Source organism: Schistocerca cancellata, chromosome 5, assembly GCF_023864275.1.
Source record: "Schistocerca cancellata isolate TAMUIC-IGC-003103 chromosome 5, iqSchCanc2.1, whole genome shotgun sequence".
Lineage (NCBI taxonomy): Eukaryota > Metazoa > Arthropoda > Insecta > Orthoptera > Acrididae > Schistocerca > Schistocerca cancellata.
The window spans coordinates 18,884,418-18,898,905 of record NC_064630.1 but is presented as its reverse complement, the minus strand read 5'-3'; the positions used below and the strand labels follow the sequence as shown (position 1 = coordinate 18,898,905).

At 38.2% G+C, this 14,488-nt stretch overlaps 2 protein-coding genes across 2 annotated transcripts in view; one reads left to right on the top strand and one right to left on the bottom strand.

Moving 5' to 3' along the window:
* The window catches only part of LOC126187966 (BRCA1-associated RING domain protein 1-like), a 157,907-nt gene extending 149,081 nt beyond the window's left edge, over positions 1 to 8,826 (top strand). Inside the window, exons 7-9 of the mRNA XM_049929348.1 lie at positions 6,819 to 6,928; positions 7,026 to 7,147; positions 8,102 to 8,826. Of these exons, the coding sequence (XP_049785305.1) occupies positions 6,819 to 6,928; positions 7,026 to 7,147; positions 8,102 to 8,443 (574 nt within the window). The 3' untranslated portion in view covers positions 8,444 to 8,826. The remainder of the gene's footprint in view (positions 1 to 6,818; positions 6,929 to 7,025; positions 7,148 to 8,101) is intronic.
* A 129-nt stretch (positions 8,827 to 8,955) lies between these two features.
* LOC126187969 (sorbitol dehydrogenase-like) overlaps positions 8,956 to 14,488 on the bottom strand; it is a 123,971-nt gene continuing 118,438 nt past the window's right edge. Inside the window, exon 8 of the mRNA XM_049929355.1 lies at positions 8,956 to 9,219. Coding sequence (XP_049785312.1) covers positions 9,036 to 9,219 — 184 coding nt within the window. The 3' untranslated portion in view covers positions 8,956 to 9,035. The remainder of the gene's footprint in view (positions 9,220 to 14,488) is intronic.

Sequence of the window (14,488 nt, the reverse complement as noted above, 5' to 3'; positions counted from 1 at the left end):
GTAAATACTGATGTGATGTTGTTCAGCACACGGTCCCCAATTATCAGTAGAATTATACGCACTTATATCCCTGCAGTATATGTATTAAAGTTACTGCTTAATGTAGCTAATTGGTTATTAAAATAACTGCAGATACCCAGTAATCAGTTATTTATTCACTTTTGAGATATTTCTTGCTGTAGATTACTTAGTCGTATATTTCAGGTATCTATGTCAATTCCGTGAGCAGTGAAACTTACCTTCAGTCAGAAAATACAACTTCGTTAGTGCGCAATGCATCAGATATGAATGTATGGACTCGTACATATAGATCCTTCAGTTACAGTTTTATTTTGAATAAAAATACATGTTTTTGTGTCGTGCTTGACGTAAATATTATAAGTTGAGGATATAATGATACTTGGGATATCACCATTTGAAAGTAATCCCTTTCCTGAGAAATGTTTATCTTGTACACACCAGTAACCGTCACCAGGCTGTATTGGTATTGTTAGTAACAGCAGAAGTTGCAAGAGTTGAACTTGTCAAAATATCGAAATTTTTCCAAAACAAATCTTGGAAAAATTTTGATGTGCTTTGTTCTGCTGTTTTATTTTCAGGATAACCTGCCATTACAATTAGCATGCAACTCATTTGGTAAGGACCTTATGAAGCAATGGTAGGGTGAATCTTCAAAGGAATTCCCATCTTTTTTGATCTGTGTTTCAAAGTTTGCATACAATGTATGCTGTGACGCCAAACAAAACTTTTGATGCAGTCACTTCACTGTAGGATAATTCTTCAGGGAGTTCTTTAAATAGTTTTATAAGTTTGATTAATTCTGGAAGAAGCTGCTGGTGGATTTTCAAAGGAAAGTGTGCCACACCATCTGTAGCTTTTAGTGATTATTGCAGATTTGCCACCTGTTCTATATTTCCTCAAGTTACAAAAATTTAAGTATTGTGACATTGTGTGTGTTTATCAACTGTTCCTGAGTTGTTGTGAGATTTTCTGTATTCAGGGTACTCCTTTGACAAAGGCTGCACAATCGATTTTGTATTTCTGATTGAATGTATCACCTAGAATGACCCTTTCACTCTGCTGCAGAGGTTATGCTGATTTGCAACTTTTGCCAGATTAAAACCACAAGCCACACTGAGGCCCGAAACCAGAACCTCGCCCCTGGAGAACAGTGATCTGCTGAGTTACCAAGGCATGATCTTCGAGACCTATCATAGAAGCTTCAATTTTGCCAGGAATTCTACTTTCGAGTTGTTACAAAAGCTCTGCTGCACTCCTTCAGAACTAGTGCTACTGGGAGAAGGATACCACAGAGAAATGGTTTAGCTCCAGCTTAGGTAACTGCTTCCAAAATGAATCCGTCACTCAGCAACGGAAAGTGGCAGGAAGTTTCAAAACAGCACACACTCCAATGACAATGTATTGAAGATAAAAAATATGTTTTCAGTGTCTTAAGTAGAATGGCTTTTATTTGAAAAAAATGGTTAGGTTTGAAACAGGAAACTGCTATTATTTGAATTTATTGTGTAAGTTCGCTGTCATTGTAGATTTGCACACAGGTATTGTCAATGAAATTGTTTTTATTTGTTTACAAACCATTAAAATATTTTCATTGCTTTCAATTTAAAAATTAATATAAATCATTAGTTCCATTGAGTTTTACAAAGTCTCTTACGTCAAATTTGGCGGAAGGGAATTTCATTCAAAAGTTGTGTTAGTTTAAACCAGATCTGGCCAAACAGTGCTCCACAGGCACGAGTCCTCCGACTGCACTCCTGCCTAGCAGTTTGAGCACATCGGCAAGTGGGACTGAGGGGTAAGGGTAGAGCAAGGCTACAGTCGGAGGCAGCTACAGGTAGACAGTCATCTTGTCCCACACCAAGCACTGTATTGCAATATTACTTGCGTTAAATTAGGTTTATGTTCACCATGTGTCCGAAAAAAGAAAAATTGAGAAGCCACCTCATTCAGTATGGAATGTGAATTGCTTTACTTTTTACGTAGTTCGAAGACCGTGCAAAGTGCTTAATATGCCATTGCACAATTATAAGATGTAAATACTCATTTCAGTGTAATTACAACACCAGCCACAAAGACAGTATGATGCACTTGCCATCTGACGAACGAGATTGAATGCTGACTGAACTGAAGGTAATCATTAGGGAAGAAACTGTGTTAAGGTTAAGGGGACCTTTGGTTGGGAGTCGAGTGGAGGGTCTCAACCAACGGCTTTGTCGGCTCTGTGACAGTCTTGGCTACAGATTTTGAGACCTGCGTTATTGTGTGGGGATTTGCAGGACTCCCATTTATCAGGGTGCACTACACGTAGGAGGTAGCTACTCGAGTAGCAGAGTACTTTTGGAGGCACATGAGGGTTTTTTAGGCAGTATGGTAGTTTGACGTGCTGTGATGAACACTTGCCAGTTGAAACGCAGCAAGGTAAGTCAGATGGTGTTCAGAGTAAAGACACTTCAACAGTCATAATTTTATCCATAAACTGTCGAAGTGTTTGTAGTAAAGTTCCCGAATGTACTGCCCTCCAGATAAGTTCTAGTGCTCAAAATTATTCTTGGGACTGAGAGCTGGCTGAAACCCAAAGTGGAAAGCTCTGAGATATTTAGTGAGTCACGGAACGAATATCGGAAAGATAGATTAGAGGCCATAGGAGGGGGAGCGTTCATTAAAGTTCACAAGTTCACAAAATTATTGTCTCTGTTGAGTTCAAAGTTGAATGTGACAGTGAAGATACCTGGTTGTGTATAGCAGGTGTGGATGAAACCGAGTTAATTGTTGGATGTTTTTGCCAGCCACCCAATTCTGCTGTGACAGTACTAGAGTCATTCAAAGAAAGTCTATGGTCAGTATCGTGTAAATACCCAGATCATGCAGTACTAGTTGGAGGCGACTTTAACCTGCCAAGTATAGACAGTGATGTCAATGCATTCATTGCAGGGGGCACAGACAGACAGTCATGCAAAATAATTTTTAACACATTTCCTGAAAACTATTTTGAGCAGCTAGTGCGGCAGCCCACATGCAATGGAAATATCATAGACCTTTTAGCTACAAATAGGCCGGACCTTATTGACAATTCTGGTCCTATTTAAAATCAGTAAGCGTGTCAAAGGCTTCCATTCAGTTCCTTGTTGACCACATTCAAGAATTCGTTCACGCAGGAGAGTTACACGAACATACCATCATTTGGCCATTGGACAAACTCCTGTACGGACGAAGTAGTAATAAGCATCCATTGTGTAGAGAAAAAACTGAAAGATATGAAAGCAAATAAATCACCAGGTCCAGATGGAATCCCAATTTGTTTTCCAAAGAGTACTCTAGGCATTGACCCTTAACTAGCTTGCATTTATTGTGGATCTCTCACCTAGCATGAAGTCCCAAGTGACTGGAAAAAAGTGCAGGTGACTCCTGTATATATAAGAAGAGTAAAAGAATGGACCTCTAAAATTACAGACCGGTATCCTTAACTTCAGTTTGGTGCAGAGTCTTTTAACATATTCTTATTTTGAATATAATAAACTTTTTTGAGACTGAGAAGTGTGTTCATGAATCACCATGGTTTCAAATAGCAGCACTTGTGCGAAACTCAGCTTGCCCATTTCTCATATGATATACTGCAAACTATGGATGAGGGGCAACAGGCAGAGTCTGTACTGCTATAGTTCCAGAAAGCATTTGAAGCAATGCTCCATTGCGAGCTGGTATTGAAGGTATGAGCATATGGAACAAGTTTGCAGATATGTGAGTGGCTCAAAAATTCCTTACGTAATAGAACTTAGGTTTTTGTCCTTGATGACGAGTGTTCATTAGAGACAAGGGTATCATCAGGAGTGCCCCAGGGAAGTGTGACTATACGTAAATGATTTGGCAGTTGTAATGGGCAGCAATCTGTGGTTGTTTGCTGATACTGTGATCTATGGAAATGTGTCAAAGGTTAGTGACTGTAGGAAGATATGAGATGACTTCGATAAAATTTTTGGTTGGTGTGATGAATAGCAGCTAGATCTAAATGTGAAATAATGTAAGTTAATGCAGGTGGAGTAGGAAGAACAAACCCGTAATATTTGGATACAGTATTAGCAGTGTCCTGCTTGACACAGTCAAGTTCTTTAAATATGTAGGCGTATCATTGCAAAGTGATATGAAATGGAATGAGCATGTGAGAACTGTGGTAGGGAAGCCAAATGGTTGACTTCGGTTTTTTGGGAGGATTTTACGAAAGAGTGTTTCACGTATAGGATTTTAGGAAAGAGAGTTTCACGTGTAAAGGAGACCGCGTATAGGATGCAAGGTGTGTCCAATTCTTGAGCACTGCTTGTGTGTTTGGGATCCATATCAGGTCTGATTGAAGGAAGACATCAAAGCAATTCAGATGTGGACTGCTAGATATGTTACTGGTATATTCAGACAACATGTTAGTGTTACAGAGATGCTTCGAGAACTCAAATGGGAATCCCTGGAGGAAAGGTGATGTTCTTTTTGAGAACACTATTGAGAAAATTTAGAGAACCAGCATTTGAAACTGACTGCCGAAAGTTTCCACTGCCGCCAACATACATTGCACGTAAGGACCGTAAAGATAAGATACGAGAAACTAGGGCTCATATGGAGACATATAGATAGTCATTTTTCCCACATTCTATTTGCGAGTGGAACAGGAAAGGAACTGACTAGTAGTGTACCCTCCACCTTGCATCATATGGTGGCTTGTGGAGTATCTATGTAGTGTGGGTGTAGAGTAGTGACAAAATCTTTTATCGTCGACATCATGAATTATTTAATTATTTCAATTTGTTAAGTCTCTTAATGCAGTGCGAGTATCACTTGATGGTAGGAGATATGGTAGAAAAGATTGATGCTGTCAAATAAAAATTAATCTTATGGAAAAATAAACTTAAAGTTCATGATACGGAGGTTGAGGCAGTTATTTGTGGACTGGACTTTACATGTCAGTAATTGAAATATGAGTTCCCAAAGGTATTCCAAGACATTGTAAGGCTGTAGACTGATTTCTACTCACCAACAGCGGCAGGAGAACACATACACAAAAAGGTTTTACTTTTACAAGCTTCCAGATCCAGTAGCTCCTTCTTCTGGCAGAAGAGTTGAAGAGGAAAGAAAACTGGTGAAGGAAATAGACTGGAGGGGTTAAGGGAAAGGGGTATAGCTCAGAAAGTCATCCAAACCCCGGGTCAGGGAAGACTTACCAGGCAGAATGAGAAGGAAAGCTTGTACATGCGCATGTGCGCCTGCATGTAAAGCTTTTTGTAGTTTTGCTCATCATATTAGCACTATCTAATGTACTTATTTAATTAAGTAATAAAACTATTTCTTTGAAAGGAAAATGAGAGGTTGTAATTAAACTCTACTGATAAAAAACCAGCTTATAAAAATATCCTGAAGTAATCGCAGTGTGCTGCGAACATATCTTCCGTAGTTTCTCACGTATGTAGCCTTCAGCAAATAGCCCTCTCATTCACACATCTGCTTAGAATAGTGCATTAATGGGTGAAGCCGGAGCATGGACAGCTTTGGCTGCACTCACAGAGCATGTTCGCAATATCAGAGCACCAGGCCTGATTGAAACACTTGAAAAATTATCTACTCAAGAATTATCTCATCTTAAAAGGTTTGAAGATGTGCCAAAACTCATGGAAAATATAAAAACTGAGTACAATCCACGGTATTCTTTCCACTTTTTCATATATTTTGATCTTTTCTTATTTCCAACCCCCTTTCACAGAACGCCCATTGTTATCTCTTTAAAAGTGGTGTGATATGATTTATGCCTACAAATGAAAAATGGCTTCTTCCAATATTTTTTGAGGCAGTCTGTTCAAACAAAGCATATTTGATAACAGCTTTTCACACATGTTGCACCATCGGGGAATAGCCATATTTCTCCATAATTACTTTCTTTATGTGTTCTGCATTCCGCCTCCACAGTGGAGTGGTCATGGGGACAGACCCTTCCGCAGGGGACCTGCGTTTGATTCCCTGTACTGCCAGGGATTTTTCGTCAGTGGAAGGACTGGACTGAGATACACTTAGCCTCGTGATGCCAGTTGATAAGCTACCTGTGATTGAGAGGTAGCAGCTCCAAGGTTGAAATCTTGACAACAACCAGGAGTGTGGTGTGCTGACTGTATGCTGTTCCATACTGCATCTGATAATAAGACTGAGGATGACACGGCAGTTGGTCGACTATCACGTGGTCTCCAGGGCCCGATTTTTAATACTTAATCTCAAATAAATGGGTTTACATGTGCTGCCTCTGTCCTCTACATCCTTGCAATATGACACCTGTTTTAAGCGTTTCAACAGTGGAAAATTCCGAACGGAATGTAAAAATATTATGAAAAGGATAGTTGCTACTTACCGTACAGCAGAGATGCTGAGTCACAGATAGACACAACAAAAAATGCTAGAAGGTGAGCTGATAGCCGGCCAACATTGCCTTTGTTGGAAATAAATGAATAACACACACACACACACACACACACACACACTCACACACACACACACACACACGACCACAGTGTTTGGCTTCTGAGGTCACATTGTGAGCAGCAGTTTGTAATACTTGCTCCATTTAACGGTTGTAGATGATTAACATATATCTCTCTCTGTGTGCTAGAGCCCCAAATTTTCCTCTTACACTTTGACTTTTCCTTTCTCATGATGTTTTGATATTACTCTTATCTATAAGTGGGTTTAATCTATAACCACCTTTGATTTAGAATGCTAGAAATAATACTGGTAATACAATAATTAATCCACATTAATTCAATCATTTACAGTTCTGAAGTTACTGCCATCTTAACAAACACTGAAGATGGACAAGTATGTTCACTGACATTACCTGTTCTTTGTGGTATCATGCAAGGGAAATGGATTCTTAGTTTTGACTGTAAGTATAATATTTTCTAATAATTTGCATTTCTTCAATGGAAATAAATTATAGATTCACCTTCGTTTATTTTCAAAAACTTAAACCTTTTTTTCAGGGGTACGCAAATGTACATCAGAAAATAAGATAGTTGATCATAAACCATTTGAGGCTAAAGGAACATTGGCTTTTCCTAATTCTGATGCTCCAAGGAAAGGAAGGCTGACTAACATTCAGCAGGTATTAAACATTTCCTTCTTTAGATGTCAGTATACTGCACTAACAGTGAATTTAGACATGGAATAATGATGTAATACATTTGGTGGTAATGGTTAAAGACAACAGTTCCAGTTTTAATAACTTACACTTCTTTTCTCTCCTTCAATTACGTTTTGCTTGAGGAAGGACCCTATGAAATTGATGATTGAAATTTGCCATTTCTAGTTCATTGGTTGCAATATATATTTGTGCATTTACAGAATGATAGGAGTCACCCCAGAAACAGTAATAAAAAGTTACATAACTTTAGTGTTTGAATGCAAATGGCCCTTTTATGGCAAAGGGGAAGAAAGACGTTTTTGGCTATTCAGAAATTAAGTAGGGAGCTTACCTATTCAGTAATAATTAAGGAAGAAAAATACTGATGCTACTATGTGAAAAGGACACAGTAATATATTTGAAAATAATTTTATTTTAGAAATTATTTTAGTTATTGATGATGCATGCTTGTGTTTATTTCGTATGATTTCATACTCCTTATCCAGTGATTGTTGTTCTTTTAGTTCTTACATGTTCCACAATCTGTATATATCTGTTGTATACTAGTATTTTTATTCATTGCTGACCCATTTTCTGAAACGGACCAAAACAACCCGTAGGATTGACTGAAACTTGTCTGTGGTTGCCACTGCAACTCTCATAAGTGATCTAAAAATGACACAGTTGACTGTTGAAGTTCAGAAGTGACAGTTTTTTTAATAATATTTGGATGTTAGTGCTTGTGTGACTGACACTGTATAATTTTTAGGACTTTTCTGAAAAGTGGTAATTGGTCCCCAAAATAATGATTTGAATATTAATTCGAATGTTTTACTTCATTAAGAAATTACATAAAATATGAATATGTTGTATCAAAATTATTCCTGTGCTAGCACGTAATTCCTAACTCAAGCATAAAAATCTTTTTCCTCCTAGGTTCCAAGCATCTTCAATGGCTGTTACATATATGTTATGCATGGTGGAGTGTGTACTGTGCATGGATTGAACATGAATAAAAAAGATGTTACAACACTTATACAGATGGGTGGTGGGACAGTACTGTACAGGGAACCTAATCCAGAATCAATACCTGAAAGTGAGTGCACAGTTCCGTTCCATGCTGCTGGTGACGGTCCTCTGGCAAAGTGTTCACACTACATTATATACAAGCCAGGAAAAACAGAGCCTCAGCTCAAATACAACATGAAACATGTTAAGACTTTGCCAGTAGACTGGCTTATTTCTTGCATAGAAAAATTTGAGCTAAGTCTCCCTTAAAAGAAAGGACATGCGGCAGCTTTGGAAAAATCACTGGGACTTTTTTCAGACAGCAAAACTAAAGACTACAGTTGAATGTGTGCCACATGAGAGAACTGCAGTGATGCATTTATTTGTTAAGTGTTAAATACTGTAAATGGAAAATACATGTAGATATGCTGAACAGTGTATAGTTTTGATGTTATTAGAGCATTGCTCGTTCTTGACCTGAATATTTTGAAATGAAATATCAATTAATAGTCACATAACCAGCATTTGGTGGGTTACTTTTGACACAGTGTTGTTGCACTGGCAGTAATGTTATTTGCTTTGATGAAATAAATGTACCTGAGGTAATAATTTTAAAAGTTCTGTGTCATTAAATAATCAGCTGTATTTAATTAGCAATCTGATTATTTATTTCTTATTTTAAAGAAATACAATTGTGTATAATGCTATTGCAGTTGTCATTAAGAATGCTTCCAGTATTTGATTTTTCCTTATAACAACATTTTAGTTTTTCTCAGTCATATAAAGGTGAACTTGTATAAATCTGCTGCTTAATTACTGAAAATTTCCATGTTTATTGTTTCACTTTTTAATCATGTTTACATTATTCATGAGAAGTAAAATTCTCATTGCTATCTGAGCAGTATATCATAATTTTAATTGGATTGTCTTCTCCTGTGTGAGCTTTTTCAAATGCTTCAGCAATTTTTTTGAGAGGATACTTATGCGTTATAAGCTGTTTGATGTCAACAACACCTGAAGCTACCATTGATAGAGCTGTTGGATACCTGGAAAAAAAAATTATCCTATTATTTTATTTAGCTCATCACTACTGTTGATAGTGGCCACCTTTTTTCTTTCCACATGGAATTCCTAAACGTTAAAACAATTAAGGTATCTGCACAGGTAAGGTAAGCTTATAAAGTTAGCAGTCACATGTAACATTGCTGGCCAAATGAATGAATAATGATGAACACAGGAAACATTTCTACTAGCGACATGATCAAAATGTACACTTGCCAACAAATCTTCAATCACAGACTTATCGATCCACAAGTTTCTTCTTATGTAGATGTTAGTAAAGTAATGCATAAGCAGTATCTAATTATGTTATACATCTTTTTATTTTATTAATGTGTATGCCATAGCACTGCAGAGATTCTGATTTCTCCCTTTCCCTCCCCTCTAGAATCATGACTAAAAAACAAAAGTTACATTAATCAGACCGAAGCCTTGCAGCAGCAGCATCTGATGATGAGGCTTTGCAAGGGAGTTTTTCATCAGATTGCCAGAATTTGGTTTGAGGTTATGTGCTTTTGCAGTGATGTGTGCTGCCTTTTTTTCTGTTATGTAGTAGTGCCTATATGTTTTCTTTGACTCTTATACCCAACAGTGTTAGGCTCATTTCTCACTGAGGCGATACAGTATGCAACTCTCAATACAAAACAGAAGTGACTCATATTGGTGGAGCGTGTATAAACACAGCTGAAGCAGTTAAACTGGCTCACACTGACACAACAGTGATACAGCAGCAATATGATTCTCTATCATATTGTGTGGCACAGCATGGAGTGCTATTTACTTCACGCAGCTGTTTTGTACGATACACTGGGAGGGAAATTTCATTATTTAGATCAGGCAGTGCTAGATCCGTTTCTGTAGTTAATTTCTAAGTAAACCTTTCCTTAAAAAATTAAAAAAGCCACTGTTTTGGGATTCACATGTGTTCTGATATGCAGTCTTTCTTATTCAATTCTGAGGAAACTATATGGTAAAAAACATTGATATGTTGCAGATTATAGTCTGATGTCACAGCTCGATAATGAATTGATTTTCTTTTTGGTATTGCCCATTGCCTATAGTGATTGTGGTACTTCAAAATTAAGTAAAGCACAGTGAAAATTTGAAAAATTTGTAGTAAAAAATGTAGCCAGTGGCTAGTTTCCATATGGTGCATTTTAGGTCATATGAAGCTTTGTACCAAATGTAGTTAACATTCAGAATGTTTTTAAAGCTGGAAGCAGGGCCATATATCTTACCAGTCTCAAGTACATATGTGACGTATTTGGAAGTTGCCTGTGAAGAGGTGTACAGCAACATGCCACACGCAAGGCTGTCGCCACCTGCTGCGTCTTGTTGTTTGTCATATCGCTCCTGTGGGAACCTGAGTGTTGCATGGATAGCCATCACATCACGTTACCTTTGTTGCAGTCTGTTGTATCCCGTATCATATTGCTTCAATGAGACCCACACCTTGGCCAAGTCAGTTCCTGTCGTGTTGTCCTACAGTAGTGTAATGAGTCCTTCTAGGGGTTTGGAGATAATTTCAATATTTAATCTTTGAAGCTGTAGAGCACCTTGGCGTGCTGAGGTCAGGGCCACATATTGTGTCTCAGCTGTGCAAAAGACCACATCAGCTGTTACGCCAGGACCAGAGCTCTTTGAGATTTAAATAGATAACCAGTTGTTGATCTGCTGTCCTCATAATCTACGGACCAACCTGCATATCAGTAACCAATTATGAGGCAGTCCTCCTCTTTATAAAACTGTGGATTCACAGTCTTGATACCTTCTAGATATCTACAGCTCTTTTTGACTGCCTGTCTGTGGCATTTCCTGGGATCATTAGAAAAGCGACTTGCAGTACCTATTGAGTAAGATACGTCCAGCATTGTTCATACTTGAGCGCATCCATTAAACTTTGTTACTTCATGATAGTGTATGTTCTTCATATTATTTTGCCCTTGCTCTGTTTTTGGACTCATATCATGAGTGAGGACATTATTATTGTCTAGTGGCACAGGTTTATTACAGTCTTTCTTGTCAAATCTGTTAAGAATTTGGTTCGCCATGTTATCCACAACCAACCTTCCATGCAGTTCCTGGTTATATGGATACATGAACAGCTAATGGGTTCTTGAAGAACTTCCTGCTTGAACATTTCTTACTTTGATTTTGAATATTTCTTTCTCTTGTATTGTTACTGAAAATTAGCATACCATCCACATAAATGGCAACTATTAAAATATCTGAATCTTGATTTTTGCGTGTGGATCAGCTATTGACCTTTCAGGGTTTAGATTCAACAGTGTACTATGAGGGAAGATTGGAAAGTAATGCAAAATAATTTTATTGCCAAAAAGTTTAATAGGTAACAAAATAAAATAAAAAATTACAAGTGAACTTAACATTGTTTACCTACTTGTATACATAGTCACCAATGTTTTCAACACATTTCTCCCACCGTGGTACCAGTTTTGATATGCCCCTTTCGTAGAAGTCTGGTCTGTTGGAGTATAGTCAACTACAGACTGCTGATTTCACTTCCACAGCTGTCGCAAAGCATTGGCCGGCAAGGAATTTCTTCGTGGGACCAAACAGGTGAAAGTCCAACAGTGCAAGATCCGGACTGTATGGTGATGCTGGAGCACCTCCCTCCCAGATTTGGTGATTTTCTCACAAAAAAATAGCAGCAACATGCAGCTGAGCATTGCCATGAAGAAGTTTGACACTTAGCATTAATGTTGTGGTGTTTGTCATGAAGGGCACAACACAACTTAACAGAAGTTTTAATGTAGGCTGCAGCATTCACAGTGGCCCCACATTCAGCAGAATCCACCAATAATGCATTGAGTAGTCCCAGAACACTGTCACAAGCACTTTCCTAGCAGACTGAGTCATTTCAAATTTTTTTCGTATTGGGGAACCAGAATGTTTCCACCACAGAGGCATGGACAGGTTTGGGCTTGTGATACTCCCGCGACTCATCACCAGAGATGATTCCTTTCAGAAAGTAATGCCGTTCTGTGGCGTGATGCATTAAGTGATCCAAGCTTGTCGTCATTCACTGGCCCTCGTGGGTGCCTGTAAAGTTCTTAGGCACCCAGCAAGCACAAACTTTATGATATTCCAATCTGTTGGGAACAGTATCATACAACGCGCCATAGGAAATGTTGAACTGCTGTGATAAGATTCGCAGTTGCACATGCCAGTTGTTAGAAATTGCTGCCTCAGTGGCTTCGACATCCTGCAGGGTTGTACCTGGCACCGGCCGCCTGGAGTGTGGAGAATCACTGAGGTCCACACGGCCCTCTCACAAGAGTGCGCACCACCTGGAGACACTGCTATGATCCGTACAGTCCTCCCCATACAAGCGACACGTCTCTGTTTATGCCCTTTGGCCCACAAATATCGAACTACGCTTTGCTGCTCTTCACAAGTTGACAACAGTACCATGTGCGCCATGTTTGTTTCCTAGTTCAGACTTCTCTCGCTAGAGCTGGACATGAAAACAAAATACCCTCTGTAGAAAAAACTTCGAACTATATCATCGTGAAATTTCAACATTCCAGATGCAGTGCCAGGGGAGAAGAATAGTCTTTTAATACCAGCATCTTTTGCTGTCTCGGTAACTGGCTCTCCTTCTGGAAACTTCGTGTAGATTACTTCATATAAGTCACATTGTAAGAAAGCTGAGATAACATCTAGGAAATCAATGTCAAGATCATATTTAGCAGCCACAACAAATAAATACCATAATTAGTCATTCCTTATAGCTGGTCATATTTTTTCATGATAGTCTAGGTCTTGCTTATGAGCACAAATTTGTATTACTTTCCACATTTGATAACATGCAATGCAGCCTTCTAGTTTAGTTGTCATTATTTCATTCTGTTTCTGTTCCGTGAATAGGATGAACAGTCAACTTGGTTCCTTCTACTCGGTTTCTTCTTCATACTGTTTAGAAGTATCTCCCTTAAAAATAACATCTTTTGTTTTTATGTTTCTGTGCCTGATTGGTTGAAAAAGCCTGTATGATTTTGATTCTGTACAGTATCCTACCAAGAATTTGCACCAATTCAATGACTTCTTCATAACCCATGCAATATGAACCCCTCCAGCGCCAGCTTTTCTGAACTACGCAGATAGGAATTATGTTTGGAACATGTACCTCACTCCTATAATCCTCCTGGTCCCCCTTGCAGCATACACCCAATTTTACTTCCCTTGTCCATTGAATCCAGCCGTTTTGATTCACGTTATTTGTGTTTTCTGAATCGCCCTTTGGATCATCCCTTTTCAGGGGAATTTTTATAGAGAAATGAAGTTTTGGTCTTATGCTGGACAGACCCTATTGATCTGATAGCTCAGAACGCATATGCCATTGTTCCAGATTTACTGAAGCACTGCTTGGTGGCAAAGTGGGTACTGTATTTATCCTTCCAGAATTTCTTGTCTCATTTTCAGAACAATAATGTGGCTTATTTTACAGACTATATTAATGTTGACTAACTTGTATCTCATCTGAAGGAAATGAGAGATGCAGCACTTAACAGAAGTAAAATTATAATAGTATGAAAGACAACCTGAATGAAAGTTAAATGAAATGCAGTGTGGGTTAAGCTTCAGTTATTGTGTACATGCAGGTCAGGAAAGTAGTAGTCTGACTCTCTCTCTCTCAGCTTCAGTTATTGTGTACATGGAGGTCAGGAAAGTAGTAGTCTGACTCTCTCTCTCTCTCTCTCTCTCTATGAAGCTCTTGTGTTTGCATATTATTAACCTGTACCACTTTTCTTTTAGTTATGACATTCAAAATAATTATACTGAATGTAATTAAGTTTAATGTTAAAGATATTTAATATTCATTCGTGTCATAATGAAAACACACTTGGAAAAAGTAAAATTGCATTGTGACAGAATGACTGCCCTTTCTATACCTTTTGGGGGTGACATTCAAATATAGCCAACGGACATGTTTAAAAGTATCTATGTTTGGAAACTTTTAGTTCTTTCTTCATGGAAGAGAGTATGGGTGACAAATGTTAGTTAGGAAAGGCAGATCACTGAGACCCCAAGTGGAGAGGGCTAAGAGACACACAAATGTGTATTTCTTCACTAGTGATGTGATAGGCTACAAGTAACTGAAGTAAACAGTGCTGTTGCATTTTGTTATTGGAAAATTAATTTATACTGTGGCACAATTTTTTTTAAAAAAAACTTCATTCATTTTGGAAAATACAATGATTCTTATTTATTGCAAAGATTCACTGTGAGAAG